Genomic DNA, 23,642 nt, shown 5'->3' with positions numbered 1-23,642 from the left:
AATTTCCATAAACAAGTCATTTTTTTCCCTAAAGGTTTAAGTTTTTAATTAGCCAAACCATTATGCAATGGGAAAATAATAAAAAGATTTCCTCACATTGGATGTCTACAGTCACATAGTTTTGTCAATTCCCAGCTAAAACCCCGTACAACAGATGCTTTCTTTGGACTCTGTTCATTCAACAATCCCCAGGCTGGAATGAAGTGACTAATTACAGGCTGTTTCATCATCAGACAGGCAGGCTGGAGCTGAACTGAAGCTGAGATTTCCGTACAGAGGGGCCATTACCCTACCAAGTAACCCTTTGTACTATTCCACAGCGCAGTCAAGCCCAGGTCTCAAACCCTGCCACCCATTCACATGGGAAACACAAGGCACAAAACGCCCCACAACTTAAATGAGGGAAGAAGGCAGCGGTGACAGGATGTGCAGGAATGCTCTCCTGCTATCCTGTGCACACCGAGAAGGTCACTGCGGTCAGCAAAATGAAATTTTATTACAAAAATACAATAGGGAAGCTCCGTGAGTTCACGCAATTGGACTTTGTCTGTTATAAAGTTCTGCCTTCAATGATGCCTTATAATGCATTTTAATATACAAAGCCATCAATATTTTCAATCAACTTGATTTAATTGGCATTTACACAATACCCCATGCAATAAGCACATGGAACTTTAAAAGTACATGTGGAACTTTGACCAAGATAGGTCATACTCTGGGCCACAAAATAAACCTTAACAAATTTAAAAGAACTGAAATTATACAAAGTAGGCTCTCTACCTATAACAAAATTGAGCTGGAAATAAATGAGAAAAAGTTTATCTTTGGGAAAATCCCAAATAGATGGAAATTAAACAACATACTTCTAAATAACACATTGATAAAAGATTAGTAACAAGGGAAATCAGAAAATATTTCAAATAGATTGAAAATGAAAACACAACATATCAAAATTCTTGGAAAGCAGCAAAAGCATTATTTAGAGGGAGATGTACAGAGTTAAAGTGTATTTAGAAAAGAAAGTCTCAATCATTGGCCTATATTTCTATTTTAAAAAACCAGGGAAATAGTACATTAAACTCAAAGCAAGCAAAGGTAGAAAATAATAGCAAACAGCAGAAATTAATGGCATATAGAAAGTGTGTGTGTGGGGGGAAGCTAGAGCTTCAAAAAGGTCTAAAAACTATAAAACCCTAGCCAGAATGACCAAGAAAAAACAGAGAGAAGTAAAAATATCAGAAGCAAAATGTGGACATTAATATTTTTTACACATTAAAAAGATGATAAAGGAATACTACAAACCACTACACAAATTTGATAACTAGAATAAAAGGACACATTCTTTTAAAGACAATCTGACAAGGCTCAGTCAAAAAGAAATAGATAACCAGAACAGTTTGATATCCATTAAAGAAACTAACTTTGCAGTTTAAAAACCTTTCCAGAAAGAAAACTCCAGGCCCAAGATGGTGTCACTGGAAATTCTACCAACCATTTAAGAGGGAAATAATACCTATCCTATACAACTTTCCAACATACAGAAGAGGCAAGAACGTTCTATACAAGGAAAGAACATTCCCCATCTCATTTTATGAGTGCAGCATTACTCTGATTCTACAACCAGACAAAGATTTGACAAGAAAAGAAAACTTCAGGCCAATTATCCTTCATGAATATGGACATAAAATCATCTACAAAGTAGCGGCAAATTGAATCTGGCCAATATATTAAAAGGATGATATATCATGACCAAGTGGGTTTTATCTTGTGAATGCAATTCTGGTTCAACATTCAAAAATCAAACAGTGTGGAGCTAAGACGGCAGCATAGAGAGGAGTGGAACACTGTTAGTCCCCCCCGGAACAATTCATAAATGACCAAAAAACTAGTAAATAACCTGGAATAACTGCAGGGAGACAAACGTGACCATCCACTCATCATACACTGACCTGAATTGGGAGGAATGCCCAAGATTGCAACATAAAATCTGTAAGTAAAAACTGCGGACCCGCGCCAAGAGCCCCTCCCTCATGGAAACCGCACGGTGCTAGAGAACAGCACTCTCCAAACAAGCAAGTGGGCCTTAGCCCAGCCCCAACTGGGGTTTTAATACTAACCGCTCAATACAGTGAATCCCCAAAAAGTAGACAGAGGCTTTTGGTGACAACTGATCTTGGGAGAGTTGGGGGATATATCTGTCTCAGGACGGGGAGCCCAGAGGATCAGGTGCTATCTCTGGCTAATGGGTGAATCTGGGCGCTTTCTGTCCCTTTCTCTCTCTGTGGAGAAAACCTTAGCCATTTTCAGCCTGCAGCGCTTTGCAGGAAAGAAAGCCTCAGCCATTTTAAAATCCCAGCACTTTGACCAGCAGAGTCAGAGAAACAAAGAACTTACTGATATGCAGATGACCTCTCTGGAGGGGGCATAGCTTCTCAAGAGGAAAGGGAGGGACCCAGCTCTACTGCCCGCCTTTCTGGAACCAGACCCCAAAGCCTGGGGGAGGAGAGCCACAGGCCACACCCTCTTACACCAGCCGGTGACAGGCTGACAGGTGCACCTGTCCGGCAGAAAAGCACAGGTGTGTCAGCTCTCTAAGAAAAACCATCAGGGAAACCAGATACCGAATATTTCCTCCTTCTGTGACCTGAGCCTGTTCTCATCTGGGAAAACCTGATTGGCGTGGCCTGGGGAGTCAGATGCCTAGACAACAGAAAACTACAACCTACACTAAGAAAAACGAAGTTATGGCCCAGTCAAAGGAACAAATGTACACTTCAACTGAGATACAGGAATTTAAACAACTAATGCTAAATCAATTCAAAAAGTTTAGAGAAGATTTCACAAAAGAGATAGAGGCTGTAAAGAAAACACTGGGCATACATAAGGCAGAAATCAAAAGTTCAAAAAAACTACTAGAATCTATGGAAATGAAAGGCACAACACAAGAGACGAAAGACACAATGGAAACATACAACAGCAGATCTCAAGAGGCAGAAGAAAACACTCAGGAACCAGAGAACAAAACACCTGAAAGCCTACACGCAAAGGAGCAGATGGAGAAAAGAATGAAAAAATATGAGCAACGTCTCTGGGAACTTAAGTATGAAACAAAGTACAAGAATCTACGTATCATGGTGTCCCAGAAGGAGAAGAGACGGAAAAAGGGGCAGAAGCAATAATAGAGGAAATAATCAATGAAAATTTCCCATCTCTTATGAAAGACATACAATTACAGATCCAAGAAGCACAGCGTACTCCAAACAGAATAGATCTGAATAGGCCTATGCCAAGACACTTAATAATCAGATTATCAAATGCCGAAGACAAAGAGAGAATCCTGAAAGCAGCAAAAGAAAAGCGATCCATCACATACAAAGGAAGCCTAATAAGACTTATGTGTGGATCTCTCAGCAGAAACCATGGAGGCAAGAAGGAGTGGTGTGATATATTTAAGATACTGAAAGAGAAAAACCACCAACCAAGAATCCTATATCCAGCAAAGCTGTCCTTCAAATATGAGGGAGAGCTCAAAATATTTTCCAACAAACAGACAATGAGAGACTTTGTGAACAAGACATCCACCCTACAGGAAATACTAAAGGGAGCACTACAGAGTGATAGGAGAAGACAGGAGTGTGTGGTTTGGAACACAATTTTGGGAGATGGTAGCACAGCAATGTAAGTACACTGAACAAAGATAACCATGAATACGGTTGAGAGAGGAAGGTTGGGAGCATGTGAGACACCAGATGAAAGAAAGAAAGATCATGACTGGGACTGTGTAACTTGGTGAAATCTAGAGTGTTCAACAATTGTGATAAAATGTACAAATATGTTCTTTTATGAGGGAGAACAAGCAAATGTCAACCTTGCAAGGTGTTAAAAATGGGGAGACAGTGGGAGAGGGATGCAATCAACATAAACTAGAAACTGTAACTAACAGAATCATTGTATTATGCTTCCTTTAATGTAACAAAGGCAATATACCAAGGTAAATGCAGATAAGAGGGGGGATAGGGGAGACATGTTAGACACTTGACATTGGTGGTGTGGTCTGACTCTTTACTATACTTTGATTTAAGTTTATTTTTCCTTTTGCTGCTTCCTAGCTGTCATTTTTTTTTCCTCTTTTTTTTGCCTCTCTACCTTCTTTGACTCTCCCACCCACCTGGTGGAAGAAATGTAGATGCCCTTATATAGATAGTGGTGAAGGTGGTGAACACATAAATATGTGACCATACAGAGAACCATCAATTGTTTACTTAGGATGGAATGTATGGGGTGTGAACAAAACCATCTTAAAAAAAAAAAAAAAAAAAACAAAACAGGTTGATGACAAAACCTCGAGGGCAATATACTGAGTAAAATAAGCCAGAAACATAAGGACAAATATTGCAGGGTGTCAATGATAAGAACTAATTATAATATGTAAACTCACAGACATGAAATATAAGGTACCAAGATATAGCACGAGGCTCAAGAATGGGGAGTGGTTGCTTAGTATGAGCAGAATGTTCAACTAGGATGAAATTAAATGTTTGGAAATGAACAGAGGTGTCGGTAGCAAGATGTGAGAATAACTAACAGTGCCGAATGGTGCGTGAATGAAGTGGAAAGGGGAAGCTCAGAGTTATATATGTCACCAGAAGGAAAGTTGGAGGTCAAAAGATGGGAATGTATAAAACTGAATCCTATGGTGGGCAATGTCCATGATTAACTGTACAAATATTAGAAATCTCTTCCATGAACCAGAACAAATATATGACAATACAATTAGAAGTTACTAATAGAGGGGCATATAGGGAAGAAAATATACCTATTGCAAACTATATACTACAGTTAGTAGTATTTCAACATTCTTTCTTAAACAGTAACAAATGTACTATACCATCACTATGAGTCAACAATTGAGGGGGGTTGGTTAGGGATATGGGAGGATTTGAGTTTCCTTTTCTTTCTTTTTTTGTTTTTTTTTTTTCTTTTTTCTTTTTTCATCTTTCACTTTATTTCTTGTCTGGAGTAATGAAAAAGTTCTAAAAATTGAACAAAAATTAAGTGTGGTGGTGGATGCACAGCTGTCTGAGGGTGCTGGGGGCAAATGATTGTGCACTTTGGATCTTTGGATGATTATATGGTATCTGAACAATCCCAATAAAAATTGAAAAGGAAAAAAAAAAGTATCAGAGGAAAATATAGAAAACATTTTTATATGCTTGGGATAGGATATACCTTCCAAAATTAAATACAAAAACAAAATATCACGAGCATTTTACTGAATGTCCATTACATCTCAATAAAAAAAAGACTACTGTGGGGTAATGAATGCACAAATATATGATGGTACTGTGAACAGGTGATTGTACATCATGATGATTGTATGGTATGTGAATATATCCCAATAAAACTGAATTAAAAAAAACAAATAGAGGTGTTGGGGAAGAAAAACCAAATGATCATTTCAATAGATGTAAAAAAATCATTTGGCAAAATCCAACATGCATTCATGATAAAAATTTCAGTAAACTAGGAATAGAGTAGAACTTCCTCAACCTGATGGAAGAGCTTGATAAAGAGTGTTTACTTAAAAAACAAACAAAACTACAGCTTCCATCATACGTAATGGTAAAAATTTGAATGCTTTCCCCCTAAAACTTAGAATAAGGCATCTCCTCCATACATCATTATCTTTTTCTCCTGGATCATTACAACAGCCTACATAACTGGTCTTCCTGCTTCTACCCTTGCCCCTTGCTTGGGATTCCCACAAAAGGCATGCTCAAGTCTTATTCTGTTTCCCTGAGGGTGAACTCATCTGAAAACAGAACCTCTGAAGATGTCAGTGAAGGTATTTACTTACTTGTGAACAGGGTCTTCAAGATCCTATTTAGATGTGACCAAACTGAATCAGATTGGGCCTTAAAGAGGAAATCTGGATACAGGCAGAGAGGCCAGAAGATGTGGAAGGCAAAAGTCGGAGAAAGGCGCAGGACGGAAACGAAGTAAATTGCCGTGTGGACTGCCACCCCTGAGAGACACAGACTCTGGGAGGAGGCAAGGCCTTGACTTTGCACCTCTGGCCTTCAACACCAGCAGACAAGAAATGCTTGTTGTTCAGCCTGTTGCATTTAACTGGCTGGGTAGGTATTTTTCACAGCACCCTTCAGCATATTTTTGATAAAACAGAAATCCTTTGAAAACTAAGTTTTAAACTCTTCTGTTCAAAATCCTCTGATGCCTTCCATCTTGCTCAGGGGGACAGATGAAGTCCTTGCCCCAGCTGGGGAGGCCTTTGTCTCACTCGGCTCACCCCGGTCCAGTCGCACTGGCTGCTCCACCTCAATGATATTCCATCCCAGAGCCCCTCCCTCCCAGAGCCCCTCCCTCCCAGAGTCCACTCCCTCCCAGAGCCCCTCCCTCCCAAAGTCCACTCCCTCCCAGAGCCCCTCCCTCCCAGAGTCCACTCCCTCCCAGAGCCCCTCCCTCCCAAAGTCCACTCCCTCCCAGAGCCCCTCCCTCCCAGAGTCCACTCACTCAGAGTCCACTCACTCCCAGAGTCCACTCCCTCACAGAGCCCCTCCCTCCGAGTCAACTCACTCAGAGCCCCTCCCTCACAGAGCCCCTCCCTCACAGAGCCCCTCCCACACAGAGTCCACTCCCTCAGAGTCCACTCCCTCCCAGAGTCCACTCCCTCAGAGTCCACTCCCTCAGAGTCCACTCCCTCCCAGAGTCCACTCCCTCAGAGTCCACTCCCTCCAGAGTCCACTCCCTCACAGAGTCCACTCCATCCAGAGTCCACTCCCCCACAGAGTCCACTCCCTCCAGAGTCCACTCCCTCACAGAGTCCACTCCCTCACAGAGTCTACTCCCTCACAGAGTCCACTCCCTCCAGAGTCCACTCCCTCCAGAGTCCACTCCCTCACAGAGTCCACTCCCTCCAGAGTCCACTCCCTCCAGAGTCCACTCCCTCACAGAGTCCACTCCCTCAGAGTCCACTCCCTCACAGAGTCCACTCCCTCACAGAGTCCACTCCATCCAGAGTCCACTCCCCCACAGAGTCCACTCCCTCAGAGTCCACTCCCCCACAGAGTCCACTCCCTCACAGAGTCCACTCCCTCAGAGTCCACTCCCTCAGAGAGTCCACTCCCTCACAGAGTCCACTCCCTCCACACTGCCCCCTTCCTCATAGAGCCCCCTCCCTGAGTCCACTCCTCACCCACTTCAAGTCCTTGTTCACATGTCAGCTTCTGAATGCAGCCTCCTTGACCACCCTACTTAAACCTGGACCACCACTTCTCCCACACCAGGCCCCTTATCCTCCCTCTTCTCTCTCAGCTCACACCATCATATCACCTGCTAACATCTTACAAAGTTTATTTATTTGTCACACTTGCCTCCCCTCTGCTGGTGTCACCCCTCGACCTCCCAGATGAAGTATCCTGAGTGAGGGTCTCGGCTGTTCGCTCATGAACACAAAGTGGGAGAGCCTAGTTCAGAGATGTCAAAGTGGTGGTCCTCCGCCTTATTTTCTTTGGCCACACTGCCTATCTTTCTAAAATTGAATTCATTTTCAATGGGTAAAAACTGGGAGATATTACATAAAAATTATTATTTCTACTCTTCTTGGGAAACCAGAGCTGCACATGGGCTTCCACCCCCACGTGACAACCACTGGCCGGAGCCGAGTGGACACTCACTCCCCTTGGCCTGCTGTCTGATTTATACTATCTCCCCGCCCGGGAAAGACTGTGTTAGCAACTGTGGTGTAGTCTCTGTACTATGACAGCAAAGTAAAAAAAGTGAAAACCCCAGCCATGGAGTGCCAGCAACAACTATCCACTGCTTGAATTAGCGAAGTTCAAAGTTACAAAAATCCGTAATGGAATTCCCCTTTCCAAAGTCTTTAAAGAAGTTCACTCTTTTACCCTTTAACCCAACGTGCCTCTGCACACTGCTATGCCTGAAAGCTGAGTGGTTCTGCTTCTCAACAGCTCATCTCTGATACAGGTCAGGACGCATGTTTAGCCATATGCGGTGCTCCGGGGTGAAAGGGGACAGGAAGCCCTGGGCAGGCCCCTGGGATAGCTCCGCCGCACCCTGGCCTGCCCTGGGCACACCTCCCCGGGGCTCAGCTCCCCACCTGTAGGGTGAGGGGTGGGGGAGAAGAACCTGCAGGTGTCTCCCAGGATTAGAACTTAACAGTTGAGGACATCGGCAGATTTATAAAAAGGGTGGAAATACCTTCTAGGTAACAATATACAAAATAACTAGAATTAACACATTAAGAAATAACATTTTATGTAATTATAAAAATCATGGAAAATACCTTTTTAGGTAACAACAAAGAATAATTTGAGAGAAACTATTCATTTAGGAAATATTTTAGAAAAGGGATTTTTCCGTGAGTACCACTAAAAAAGTTAAAATTTTTGTTACCAAAAGTAATATTCTGATTTATAAATTCCTTGTTTATAAAATATTTTAAATTAAACAAAAAACTTAAACCAAAATTGTATGTTTCTTTTACCTCTAGAAGTTGCCACCAATAATTCTTAGAAAGTGGGAGAAACTAAAATCTAGGAACCGATATGAAACCTTCAATCAGATTCTGATTACAGCAACATAAAACTATTCATCAGTAAAAACTTGGACAACTCCATTACAAACTCAATAGAAATCATTTATAGTACAGAAACTTACCCTATTTTGAAAAAATGATGCATGAAAATGTGATGTCGTAGCAGATATTGATACTAAAGTAATAGTTTCTTCAGAACTAGGATTATGTAAGTAAACTTTTTCCATTTTTGGCATCCCAACTGGCCTGTAAAAACCAAAAGAAAACTGTCACAAATATCTTAACAATAATTTCTAGTTGTTGAGCTATAACCTTAAATTTAGACATCAAAATTATTAGACAAATACATAACCAAACATATAAAAGATGTTTTTTAAGTTGACCTACATTTAAAATTATACATAAAAAGGCATTTGGCTATTTAACAGATATTTATTGAATGCCCATTTTCTACCTATTCCTTTTGCATATTATATTTTTATACTTAATATTTTCTCTTGTTTTCTCTAGGATTTCTTACTTTATGTTACTATTATGTTGCCATATCTCTTTAAGTAAATTTTATTATGCTATTTTAAATTCTTGGCACATGGGTTCAGGTGTTGGCAAGTGTTCTATTTCTTGAGCTGGGTGGTAGATGCAAAGTTGTTTTTATATGTCATGCATTTTTCTGTGTGTATATATTTCACACATAAATAAAGAAAATAAAAGGTAAAGCAATGTTAAGGTAAAGTATAGTAATGAAAATACTCTGAAAAGTAACATTACTATTGTTCAACCTCATTATATAAAAAGCCTTAGAGTGAAACCAGTAAAGATGGCTTTGCCATGTGAGTTGCTTACTTGAGGTCCCACACATTTAAAGGCATTTGCTGAGGTCCCCCATTTGAGGCTAGTGGTGAAACAGCTCTCCTATTTTTATAGGCTTATATAGCCATCAATGCTGAACCCTGTTCAGGTGGATTTTGAGTGCATTGTGATTATTCCTCAATAAATAAATTTGACAAATACTCTAACAAACGCTACCTAAAAATAAATTATAAGAGAACTCAGGATGGAAGTGTTATGATTACATAAACATTACAATAAACTCAAAGCTCATTTTGTCCACGTAGAAATTTTGGTCTGTTTCCCTATAGGTTTTTCTAATTTCATAGCCTTTTTAAAATAAAACCCTCAAAGTCAAAAATTGGTCAGAACTTCATGTATTACCTCATTTTTAATACAGTCACGTTATTCTACTTGATTTTCATATTCTGTATCATCTAAGTTAATGTCAAAATCTAATTCACCACCACTTTTTCATTTCTTCTGCAGATTATCTACAGTTGGAGCTTAGATTCTATTCAAAATTTTCTGTCTTTTCTGAAATGGAATACAATATCTTCTTTCCATATTACCCGAAAATGTCAAACAAGATCTACAAATTATGTAACTAAGAACTCGTCACCATCGTTTTTAAACATGTAACGCAGTTTTTAGGTTTGATAGCAGCTCGCATGACTTTGTCTTGTACACCACTGAATTCCATTCTAATGCTGACATGGGCCATCATGAAGTTTCGTTGGTTTTGAGGTTACATGTTTGCTGGTGCCTCTGAGGCCTGAACCAAGTCGTATTCTCCTTCTGGAAAATCATCACTGAAGATGCTACCACCCCTACCAGAACTAGGAAAGACGTGGAGAAGACGAACTCCCTTAAAGTTTTTAAGCTGAAAGCAGACAGTTCTGCTATGTTAACAGGCCCCAGAAAGGCTGGGCCCACAGGAAAAAAACAAAACAAAACAAAACAAAAAACCTGGCCCCAAACCAACACAGTCATCAGGAGAACAAATAAAAAAGGTGTAGCCAGGGCTTGGGTCTTGAGGAAGGGACAGAGGGGCATCCAGAGGTAGACGTGAAAGACCATCTGGGGTTGGGTGCAGGAGGCTGCGTGATCTCCGAAGCTCCCCAAACCAAGGCACATGCAGTGCACACTGCTGAGCTCCCTCCTGCCTCTGGTGGAGACTTTCTCAGGACCTAGACCCAGTGGCCAACAGGCTTATGGATCCCAGGTGGGGCCACAGGGCCATGAAACAATTAGAGCAGATCCAGATCCAGCTGTGGCCTCAAACTACTGCCGTGATATTATAGAGAGGAACTGTACAAAGACTGTACAGAAGATAAAACTCTTTCTCTTCTGCGGTCGCAGTTGATTTGTCTGGGGGGGGGGCGGCCGGTTGCTGAACCCTCGGCTCTCGGCGTTGCTCGGAGGGTACCGGCGGCGGGGGCTCTTTCCCGGAGGCGAGGGCGAGGCGGGGGACTGGGCCCGGTCCCCGGCGGAGGCGTGCAAGGTGTGGAGGGCGGCGAGAAGGGAAAGACAAGACACTCTTCCTCCAGTAGGGATAGAACAAAAGGGGGGTTTATTCAGGGGGGTAAAGCCAAGAGCGTTTATTAGGGGTGAGCACAGGTTATATAGGCTGGCATAGAGGGCGGGGGTTGTTACAAGCCAATGCTGAGGGGATAAAGGCTAGGATTGGTTCTGAGAGGGTGCGGAGGTTAGGATTGGTTCTAAGAGGGCACGGAGGTAGTTTGAAAAGGGGCGGGAGTTGCTCTGGCAACGGTGTCTGGCAACAATGTATGCGCACTGGTGGTGATGGGAGTTGCACTGGCAACGGGGAGTGTCCGGGCAAGATAAGGGAGTGGGGAAAAGGCGGTTCCCTCCGGCAAGCCTCTCCTAACGGTGGTATTTTGGGTGAGGAAATGGGGCCTGCCTCCGGCCTCACTTTCTCAGGCCTGGGGGGCAGTGGAGGGCGCTGTCGCCCGTGCCCACCACCCTCCCCAGGGGCTGATCAGGTCCCCCAGCCCAGGCCCGCCAAGTCGAAGCACGTAATCAGTGTCCCGCACTCTTCAAAGTTTATGTAGATATGTAAGGAGAACACCTTCCTCCTTATATAGTGGAAGTCCACTGATTTTACGGTTCATTTAATTAATATGCTCTTTTATAGGTCAAATGTACTTCAGGCTAACTGACCAGTCATTTGCCTCCCTATGAATTAATTTTTAAAGTTATTCATTTGCCTCCCTATGAATTAATTCTTAAAGTTATTCCTTCGGCGACTTCAGTGCAATAAATCTCAGTTGAAATAAAGATGGGTCATAAGATGGATGGGTAACTGGGGGACCTGCAAGAAGGCAGCACTGAAGAGGGCCTGCTACAGGAGAGGATTTCAGTGTAAGCAGACAATCATGGAGGTTCTAGGAGCCTGCAAACAGGGCGGGGATCAGAATGCTTGATTTGCAATGCTTCTGAGGCTGGCCTTGCCCTTCCTTCTAGGGACCAAAGAGAAGGTCCAGGGCCACACCCTACAGAAATGCACCTTTTCTCAGAGGAGAGGGCCATCTACTTATGCTGTTCAAAGAAATCTGGAGTAGCAAGACAGAGAGAAGTTCTCAAGAAGGGCCTCAGCAGGCTCTTTAGTCCTACATGCTGTAACAGAGCTCACTTCCTCTACTTCAGGGCAGTCACACCACACAGGAAGTAGCGGGGGCCACTCCTTGGAAAGGCCTGCTTACAGACCTCATACAAACAACTTCCTTTGCCCCTGCCCCTTTTTCCTCCCCTAGATGAGGTAAGCAAGATCCATATAAAATGGGAAATCAAAGATAGATGCCACTCTACCAGTGTTACAACCAGGGAAAGCTATGGTCAAGAATTAGTACATGCTTACTTGTAAATAAGCAGTGCATCAGTGTCCTATGGTGTATAAAAATACAATAAACTTAGCCGCTTCAAGGGACACTCCATTTTTTGTCTTATAGTTCTATTTAGTCAGAAGTCCAGACATAGCATGCTTGAGTTCTCTGCTCAGGATCTCACAAGTTCAAAATCAAGGTGTCAGCAGGCTGCATTCTCATCTGAGGCCAAAGTTCCCTTCCAAGCTTGCTCAAGTTGTTGGCGGAATCCAGCTCTCTGTGGCTATAGGCCTAAGGTCCTATTTCTTTGCTGGCTCTCAGCTCCTAGACATTGCACTCAGTCTCTTGGCATGTGGGCCTTTCCATCTCCTAGAACAGCAATAAAGAACTCTCTCATGTTGAATGCCTCTCTCTCCCTTCAAACCTCTAAATTCTTGTGTCTGACCACTAAGCCCAGATTTAAAGGGTGCATGTGCAGAATATGACTCCCGGGGATGAATGTGGACCCGGCATCGTGGGACTGAGAGTATCTTCTTGACCAAAAGGGGATGCAAAATGAGATGAAACAGTTTCAGTGGCTGAGAGATTTCAAATGGAGTCGAGAGGTCACTCTGGTGGACACTCTTATGTACTATATAGATAACACCTCTTAGGTTTTAATGTATTGGAATAGCTAGAAGTAAAAACCTGAAACTACCAAACTCCAACCCAGCAGTCTGGACTCCTGAAGACAATTATATAATAATGTAGATTACAAGGGGTGACAGTGTGATTGTGAAGACCTTGTGGATCACACCCCCTTTATCTAGTGTATGGATGAGTGGAGAAATGGGGATAAAAACTAAAGGACAAGTGGGGTGGGATAGGGGGATGATTTGGGTGTTCTTTTTTTCGCTTTTGTTTTTTATTCTTGTTCTGGTTCTTTCTGATGTAAGGAAAATGTTCAGAGATAGATTGTGGTGATGAACGCATAACTATGTTATCATACTGTGGACAGTGGATTGTATACCATGGATGATTGTATGGTGTGTGAATGTATTTCAATAAAACGGAATTTAAAAAAAAAAAAGGGTGCATGTGATTAGGTCGGGTCACCCAGATTATCCGCATTTTAAAGGTCAACTGATTTGGGACCTTAACTACACTTGCAAAATTCCTCACAACACCTAAATCAGCGTTTGATTAAATAACTAGGAGAAGGTGAATATATGTACAATAGAGGCAAGGAATTTGGGGGACCATCTTCAAATTCTGCCTACCACAAGCAGAGTATGCCTGGCTGGTCAGGTATGATTTAAAAGAAAACAATAACCTAACAGACACATATAGAACACTGCACCCAGCAAAAACAGAATACACATATTTCTTGAGTGCACATGGATAATTCTCCAAGATAGACCACAAGTTGGATCACAAAACAAGTCTCAATAAACTCAAAAATACTGAAATCATACAATGCATATTCTCCGAACACAACAGAATGAAGCTAGAAATCAGTACACAGAGGGAGAAATGGAAAATTCACAAATATGTGGAAATTAAACAACATACTCTTAAGTAACCCTTGGATTAAGGAGGAAATATGAAGTAAAATTAGGAAATATCTTGAGATGAATGAAAATTAAAGTAAAACATACCAAAACTTATGGGATGCAGCAACAGCAGTGCTGAGAGGGCAATTTATAGCTCTAATGCTTACATTAAAAAAAGAAGAAAGACTTCAAATCAAAGACCTAACCTCAAAACTGGAAGAACAAGAAAAAGAAGAGCAAAGAAAACTCAAAACAAGCAGAAGGAAGGAAATAAGAAAGATTAGAGCAGAGATAAATGAAACAGAAAACAAACAAAAAACAATAGAGAGAATCAACAAAACCAAAAGTTGGTTCTTTGAAAAGATCAACAAAATCGACAAACCTTTAACTAGACTGACAAAGAAATAGAGAGAGTATATAAATAATGAAAATCAGAAATGAAAAGGGGGCCATTACTACCAATTCCACTGAAATAAAAAGGATTATAAGATGATACTGTGAACAACTGTATGCCAACAAGCTGTTGGATAACCTGGAGGAAAAGGACAAATCCTTAGAAACACACAAACTACCTACCATTGACTCAAGAGGAAAAAGAGGATCTCAAAATAACAGGAACTAGAAAAGACGTTAACTCAGTAATCAAAAACCTCCTAACAAAGAAAAAACTAGGACCAGATGATTTCACAGATGATTCACTACAAAACATTCCAAAAAGACTTAACTCTAATTCCGCCCAACAAAAAATTGAAGGGGAGGGAATAGTCCCTAATTCATTCTAGGAAGCCAACATCAGCCTCATACCAAAGCTGGAAAAAGATTCTACAAGAAAACAAAACTACAGACCAATATCCCTTGTGAATATAGAGGCAAAAGTCCTCAACAAAATACTAGCAAACAGAATCCAGTATCATATTAAAAGAATCATACACCATAATCAAGTAAGATTTATCCCCGGTATGCAAGGTTGGTTCCACATAAGAAAATCAATTTATGTAATACACCACATTAACAGAATAAACGGGGAAAAAAAAACTCACATGATCATCTCAATTGGTGCAGAAAAGGCATCTGACAAAATACAGCACACTTTCTTGATAAAAACACTCAGAAAATTAGAATAGAAGGAAACTTCCTCAACATGATAAAGGGCATCTATGAAAAACCCACAGCTAACATCCTTCTTAATGGTGAAAAGACTGAAAGCTTTCCCTCTAAGATCAGGAACAAGAAAAGCATGCCCACTGTCACCACTTTTATTCAATACTGTATTGCAAGTTCTTGCCAGAGAAATTAGGCAAGAAAAAAATATATGGCATCCAAATTGGAAAGGAAGAAGTAAAACTTTCCTATTTACAGATGATATGATCCTATATGCAGAAAATTCTGAAAACTCCACAAAAAAGCTAATAAATGAATTCAGCAAAGTGACAGGATACAAGATAAACACCCTAAAATCAGCAGTGTCTCTACACACAAGTCATGAACAATTAGAAGAAGAAATCAGGAAAAAAAATCCATTCAAAATAGCAACTAAAAGAATCAAATATCCAGAAATAAATCTAAACAAGGATATAAATGACTTGTACACAGAAAACTACAAAACATAGCTAAAAGAAATCAGAGAACATCTCAATAAATGGAAGGATATTCCATGTTCATGGATTGAAAGACTAAATATTTATTAAGATGTCAATCTTACCGAAAGCAATTTATAAATTCAAAATGCAATCCCAATCAAAATTCCAACACCCTTCTTTGAAGAAAGGGAAAAGTCAATCATCAAATTTATGGTAAGAGGCCCTGAATAGCTAAAGCCATCTTGAAAAGAGGAATGAAGTTGGAGGACTCACACTTCTCAACCTTAAAACTTATTACAAAGCCACAGTAACGAAAAGAGCATGGCACTGGAAGGACAGACATTTAAACCAATGGAACAGAATTGAGAGCTCAGAAATAAATCCTCACTTTTACAGCCAATTGACTTTTGACAAGGTGGCAAATACCACTCAATTGGGAAAGAACAGTCTCTTCAACAAATGTTGCTGGGAAAACTGGATCTCCATTTGCAAAAAAAAAAAAAAAAGGGAGGACCCCTACCTCATACCATATACAAAAATCAACTCAAAATGGATCAAAGACTTAAACATAAGAGCTAGAACTATCAAACTCTTAGAAGAAAACGTAAGGAAGCATCTTCAGGACCTTGTGTTAGGCAATGGGGTCTTTACAGCCAAGGCACAAACATCAAAAGAAAAAATAGATAAATGGGACCTCATCAAAACAAAAAACTTTTGTCCTTAAAGGACTATACCATGAAGGTAAAAAGACAACCTACACAAGGGGAGAGAATATTTGGAAACCACATATCTGATAAAGGATTAATATTCAGTATATATAAAGAAATCATCCAACTTAACAGCAAAAAGACAAATGACCCAATTAAAAAATGGGCAAAAGACTTGAACAGACATCTCTCCAAAGAAGATATTCAAATGGCCAGAAAGCACATGAAAAGATGCTCAACTTCATAAGCCATCAGGGAAATGCAGATCAATACCACAATGAGATATCATTTCACACCCATTAGATTGGCTGCTCTTAAAAGGAAAATAATAAGTGTTGGAGAAGATGCAGAGAAATAGGAACTCTAATTCACTGCAGGTGGCAATGTAAAATGCTGTAGCACCTGTGGAAGACAGTTTGGTGGTTACTCAGAAAGCTAAGAATAGAACTACCATATCACCAAGAAATCCCATTACTAGGGATATACATACAAAAAAAATTGAAAGCAGGGACTTGAGCAGATATTTGCACAATGATTTTTCATAGCAGCATTAATCACAATTGTTAAAAGAGAGAAGCAACCCAAGTATCCATCAACCGATGAATGGATAAATAAAATGTAGTATATACAGACAATGGAATATTATTCAGCCATAAAAAGGAACGAAGTCCTGATACATGCGACAACATGGATGAACCTTGAGGACATCATGTTGAGTAAAAAAAGCCAAACACAAAAGGCTTATTATTATATGATCTCACTATTTTTAGAATAAGCAAACTCACAGATTCAGAATCTAGAATATAGGTTACCAGAGGATGGGATAGGGATAGGAAATGGGATGTTAAGACTTAAAACGTACAGGTTCCTATTTGGAATGATGGAAATGTTTTGCTAACGGATGGCGGTGACGGAAGTGCGACACTGTGAACGCAATGAACAGCACTGAAATACATATCTGAATATGATTAAAGGGGGAAATGTTAGATTGTATATATGGTAACAGAATAAAAATTAGAAAAAAGACATGGAACTACACAACATGAACAGTGAACCCTAAGTTAAACCATGGACTTTAATTAATAGGACAACTAGAAAAATGTGCTATTACAATTATAACAAACGTTCCACACCAAAGCAAAGAGTTGGTGGAGGGGTGGTATATGGGAATCCTGTATTTTATACATCATTATTATGTAAACCCACAACTTCTCTAGCAAAGGAGGAAAAATTGTTTTTAAAATAATTGAAATAAAACAAAGATTTCCAAACCCCTGCCAGTGCTGATCCTGTTTGTTTTCATTAACAGCTGTTCCAAAGAAGAAGGGCCACAGTGGGTAGTGTGAAATATTTGTAGATAAACCACGCTGAAGCAAATATACAGTTGTTCTCTGTTCTGCTGAAGCAGAACTACCACCTAATTGTCCATATTTTAGAAGAGTGTGAGACTCAAAAAACTTCGGATGAAACAGCCATGAATTAGAGACTGGCTGAGAGAGTCAGCTGCAATTTTGTGGTCATTGGCAAGTCTCATAGGCTATTGCCTGGGAGTAGCACAGAAAGACAACAGAGCCATGCCAGGAAACAGCTGCAGCAATGACTGAGCAAGTGCCCTTAGACAAGCCTGTGGATGGTGACACAGCACTCTGAAAAGTGGTTCTGACAGGAAGTTGGGTCAAATCAATATGCAATACTTGTACCACTAAACTACCACAAAATCATACCATCCCCTCAAATTTCAGATTGAGGGCTGAGCTGGGGTGTTTGTGGAAATATTGAACAATTAGAAAATGAAAAGCTAAAAGGCATCAAATAGAAAAGTGGACTTGCTTGATTTTCTTCGAAAAGTAGACTTGATTTATTTTCTTGGAAGACCTAAAAGTCATCAGGAAAAAATGCCTTTCAGGAACTGAACTGGACTTGATAATAAAGACTTCCATTTTTAGTGATAGTTTATCCAATATCAATTTTTTGAAAGCCATTAAGTCCCCATTTCAAACTTTACATTTGAAACCAAGATGTTTTGCACCTAACTACATATACCAAAGAATTCAGTAAGCCAAATTTCCACCCAAAAAGTACTTTTACAATCTGCAATAAATCCATGAAAAAAGGAGTTGCTATGGGAACAGAAAACATGTAAGAGCACTGACATAACCAACTGAGGGTGCATGAAACCCAGAGCTGCTGCTGCTCGCTGCCACTCAGCGATGGAGGGGGGAGGAGGAGGGAGGGACAAAAAAAGAACAAATTTAAACAAAAAGAATGAAAATAAAGAATGGCTTATTTTTGAAGAAAAGTAATTTGATTTGTTTAATGTAGGGATGAGCAGGGTGATGAGAGGAGTGAGGACCTGGGGGTCAGAAGGGGCCAGGGAAATTCTAGGTAGAGATTTGGCATCCTTGCTAAAGGCTCCTAAACACTCTCGGTAGCCGTGCGTAGTGGTCTGATGCAACTTGGAGTGGTAAATCCCACCAACTTCAAGTTTTGCCACATGCTGGCAAAGCGTGTTTTAAAACCAAAAAGAGTGACTTGTGCTTTTGCAAAAACAACCGCAAGCCCTGAAATAGCCCACAGAAAACAAGGCAAACTTCAATGCACAGGTAGGGAGTGAGCACTGGCAACACTACTGACAAACTTCTAGAAAAAATGTTATTATTAAGAGTTCAGCAAAGAAAGTTCTCAAATCCTAAAATTACTACTACGCACATCAAATCAAAGAACACATTTACAGCATTGACGTTAAATCAGTAACTGCTGGATCAAGAAGTAAAAGCATATCAAATGTTTAATGCAATCTAACAAAAGCACTTGAAAATGTAAAACTAAGTTAAGAGGCAATCCTTCCTGTTGGGCCTATATATAAGTGTTAAGTGTGAATTGTGTGCCAGAAGAACAAAGATAAATAGTATGTCTTTATCTTGATGGCCTGGTCTAGAGGAGACAGACATCAACACAATTAGGCCAATGGCAAGTGCACTGACAGAAGTTGCTAGAAGATGCCATGTGTATAAATAACCTTACCCCATTTTTGAGGTTTGACTGCTGTCAGCTTTCAAACCTCTTGACTCCCCTTTGCCTAATGCCCCACATCTGGGCAAACCTGTAAGAAAGCCCACATACTCTGTACCTTGGTGCCAATGAGAACTTCATTTTCTTTGTCCTGAAACTATTTTCAAGTTTCATAAAAGGAACCTTCGCTCTAAAATTGCTAAGCAAATTCTTTCAACTACATCCCCGCCTTTTCTAGAGTCAAAAGTCCTACATTTAGGGACTTCTTTGTTTACCTCTGTGTGGTGGCTTTGTGATGGCCATGTGGTAGCTTGGCTGAATCCAGGAGAAAGTGATCCTCTTCTCCTGAGAATCAGGAGATGGAAGGGAAGCAGCAGCTACTTTGGAGCAGACACACACCTCCTCCAGTTATTCAAACACTAATCCAGGTGCTGCTGGGCAGATATGATTCAAGTACCTAATCAGCTGCGCTTAAATTGATCAAAAGGGAGATTATTCTAGGTGGGCCTGTCTTTATCAGTTTAGAAACCCTTTCAGAGAGAGCTTAAGCCTGGGGTCCGAGTGCACAGACTGCAAAAGCAGCAGGATGTACAACTGCTCTCCCTTTTCCCGGATCTGCCCTGCCCGCTGCCTGCCTGGGCACCAAGCTTCAGCCACTGCCTCAGGGCTCCTGCCTGCTCCCCACCTCCCCGCATGCCCCTGTGCACTCCAGGCCTGCTTGACTAGTCCTGAGAATTGTATCAGCCGATTCCTCATAACAAATCCACACACACATGTACATATACAGACAATACACACACACATACAAAATCTCCTCCTGGTTCTGCTCCTCTGGGGGAACTCTAAAACAGTTTGTCTTCACAACTGCCTCTAACCCCTACTTCTGGAGATCCACATCTACCTTTGTGAGTTAAAACAAATGCCATTCAGTGTTCCCAGTCTAGACACAAAAAAAGTCTTAAATAATGGTACAACAGTTTTCCTTTTCGTTGCTTCCACTATTCTGGAACAGCATGTAAATTTGTTGCTTTAGGGAACAATCTAATATAACTACTATATTCATTATTCAAATAATTTTCTTGACCATATTAGCTGACCCTTGTTTGTACTGAAGTCCATCTGTCTCAGCTTCAACAAATCTTCTGCAGTCTCTCAGCTAATGAGAACTCAGTTCTCTAAGATCACACCAGTCTCTATAAGAAACCCCAATTATTTCCTCTCAAGTATAGATTGATTATTTTATTCCTACCAGTTGTTTCTGGTTCCTAATTTATGATGCCAAATTATTCTCTAGCCTAAATGTTCACTAAATACATTATTGTTTTGCCTATCCATTCACCTCACAATTCCATTTGCAAGACTATCATGAAGAAATAATCACAATTGTGTTTAAATCATTAGTGTTCAGCACTGATTACAAAGAAAAAAAATCTGAACAATCTTGATATTCTTCAATGTCATAAAATAATGCAACTTAATATTTAATGAACAAGTATGCAAAATATTGTTTAAAAATTGTTATAAAATAGTATGTTCAAAAAACCATTTTTTGTAACTAATACAGATGCATAGAAAATGGAATTGAAGGATAAAGGATAAAATTTAATGTTTCTGATAGTTAGATCAAAGGTAATCATTTACTATCTTCTTTCTCCTGATAAATACTTTCTAAATTTACTATAGTAAATATGAACTGCTGGCATAAAAAGCAAAACCTCTGTAAGTTTTGTGGTAGTGATTTAATAATTATGGCCTAGAAGAGGAATTCACTACCTGCTCTTAAGGTTCCAGATATGGAAATTTATAGGGAGATGTCTATAAAAGCCCTGAATTTACATGCAAATTACTGCCTCTATGTACAACTGAGTGGGTGTGTATTTGGGGAGAAGAAGGGGGGGGGGGTCCACAGATTTCACTCATTCCTAGAAAGAGCTGTGATCCAAAATAAAGATCAGAATCTTGCTTGATCTTATCCCAATTTCTCCACCTGGGGGATGGGGCACTATTCAAAGGGTGGCAGGGAAGAGAAGTTAGAACAGGAATTCCCAACCCTAATTTTCTGTACCTGAAATTATCTTTATCTCAAGGGATTCATGAAATTTGCAAAACTCCCCCACAAAACAAATAATGAAGTGAAGAGTTAGGAATAACTTTTGAAATAAATCTCCCTAAATTTTAATTCCTAAGCTTTTCAAAGTTGGAGCACTCACTGTTTTAGACTAAAAGTTTTGGTATTGTGCCAGGATAGCCTCACTTCAACCCCACGTGTCTCAATAAACTGTTAGGAACATTGCTCAGTGCCATGGTCTTAGATTGGAGTTCATCGGTCTCTATCTGATCCACACTAAATGAGAGAACACACTCAAAGAGAACTTCACTGGAGAGAGAAAGTCATTACTATTTTAAAAATAATGATCCTGGCTAAAGATCAAAACACACACCATGTTTCATTCAACATGATGCATCTGAAAGAGAAAGAATGTGGGTAATAAGGTTGGATTAAGAACACTCCTTTATGTCCCTGGGAATCTCAGCATTGTACTAAAACTTAAACAGAAATAACAGAGATTTATTTCCTATCTGAACATCACGGTCTTTAAAAGCTAATACCACACAAAGTCAATTTCACTTATATAATGACTATTCCCATATAACAATTCCATCTAGAAGTGCAGAAAGAGCTATACAAATTACTCTCTACACTCTCATCTTGGAAAGTCCATGATCTTGGTAGGAAAATAATCCCCTGAAAAGACACAACTACTATCAGATATCTATTAATTCTTGTGCTAACTACCTTACTGTGGTTGCGTAAAATATAACTGATATATTTATTATTCTAGGTTTGAGATTATAAATAAATTATTCAAACTTAACGTATTCATTACAGTAAACATGGCTAACTAAAACTCTGACAGCATTAAAGAAAACTACAATTGTTATCTGTTGACTCAGAACATATCTAAAAATACTGATACGATTAAAACGGGATGAGATTGCAGTAAAACAAATACAACCATTTCTTGGAGGGGAATAAGCAAACTGACAATGTGTATCAACACCCTTAAAAAAATCTTCACATTCTTTGACTCAGTAAATTTACTCCTGGAAATTTAGCCTAAGAAAATACTCTATCTATTCATCAAACAAATTGAAAACAAGCCAACCTCAACCTTTATACATAAATCACTCATTACAGCACTAGCATAAAAAAGGAAAGAAAAAAGAAAATCTGTATGCGCAAGAATAGGGGCATAATTAAATAAAAAGCACATAAAATGTCATTTAGGAAAAGTTTATGGCATAAAAATATGTTTGTGCTATTTGTTAAGGTAGTAAAAAACAACATATGAAGTCATATACATGGACTCATCACATCTGAGTAAACACATCACCAAATACACACATACATTTAAAACAAACACACAAAGCAACTCTTCAGTGTTTTCCTTCTAAGGGTCTAAACAGTGGTGCTGTCCACACAGCTCTCTGCCAGCCCGTCTCCTCCATTTAAATGGCCCCACTAACTTCCCAAAGAGGCGGGGTTCTGAGGTATATCATTTAAGGCGCCCTCCTCACCCACCTGCTGAACTGAGTTGGCGTCAAACGTTGGTGAAGACTTGTTTTCCCTGAGTGTACCTAAGATATGAGAAACCTGAGACCATGAGCAGAAGGTAAACTAGAAGTGTGATTTAAAGGTGCAATTCTGTGACTGGGCCACGTAGTTTCTGTTTAATTGCTTTTGTCTGCCCTTCGGGGTTGGTGATAATACTATCTACTTGGTGGTGCACAAAAGCTTACACTGTAAAAGCATACGCATCAAATAAATAAATATCATTCTATAACCACAAGAAATATTTTAAATAAAAAATGGAAAAAAATGCTAATAAGAAACTCATCTATAAGTTTTATGCAGCTTCTGAAGATAAGACCCTCCAAACCAGAGACTGCAGTATGTGCGTATTTTTCAAATGCTAAAAACTGATTTTGTATGTTAGACTCATAATAGATGCTTACTTCCCATTTTCAAACTGCAATCAACATAATTTGCTTTCCTACTGAACTAAATGTGTGACTTTCTCATGTAGATGAAAACTGGTAAACAGATACATGTAAAATACATATCATAGTTTTATAGGAAAATACAGTCCAAAAATTTTAAACTTACTGTTCATGGAAATCCAGCATTGGTGGCTCAAATCGTATAGGCCTGCAGTTACCCCGATACAGAGATATACTGTAAGAAAAAAGAAAACAGCATAAGACACAATTACTCAAAAAATGTTCTTCCCCACATCATAGTGAGACACTGGACTTCTGTCATGATTAAATATCTTTAAGAAAAATGTTCTACTAGGAAGGTTCATTACTTTTTTAATTAATGGAAATCAATAAACGCATGTTTAATAAATGAATAGGAGACATGATTTTTTCTATGCAAAAGCATATGAAAAGAGGAAATTCTCAGGTACACTGTTGAAATTTATTTGATATAATTGATAGCACTATACTTTAACATGTTAACTTTGATTTTTTGATACATGTATTCACCTGATGAATAA

General features: G+C 39.7%; 1 protein-coding gene across 2 annotated transcripts in view; it reads right to left on the bottom strand.

Moving 5' to 3' along the window:
• Positions 1 to 23,642, bottom strand: part of TMEM131 (transmembrane protein 131) — a 210,113-nt gene that overhangs the window by 88,102 nt on the left and 98,369 nt on the right. For both annotated transcript variants that reach the window (XM_037806416.1, XM_037806415.1), the window contains exons 4-5: positions 23,249 to 23,317; positions 8,698 to 8,821 (exon numbers count right to left, since the gene is read on the bottom strand). In XM_037806416.1, the coding sequence (XP_037662344.1) occupies positions 8,698 to 8,821; positions 23,249 to 23,317 (193 nt within the window). The remainder of the gene's footprint in view (positions 1 to 8,697; positions 8,822 to 23,248; positions 23,318 to 23,642) is intronic.

The sequence above is a fragment of the Choloepus didactylus genome, chromosome 17 (assembly GCF_015220235.1).
Source record: "Choloepus didactylus isolate mChoDid1 chromosome 17, mChoDid1.pri, whole genome shotgun sequence".
In the NCBI taxonomy this organism is placed as follows: domain Eukaryota; kingdom Metazoa; phylum Chordata; class Mammalia; order Pilosa; family Megalonychidae; genus Choloepus; species Choloepus didactylus.
This window is presented reverse-complemented; position numbering and strand designations above follow the sequence as displayed.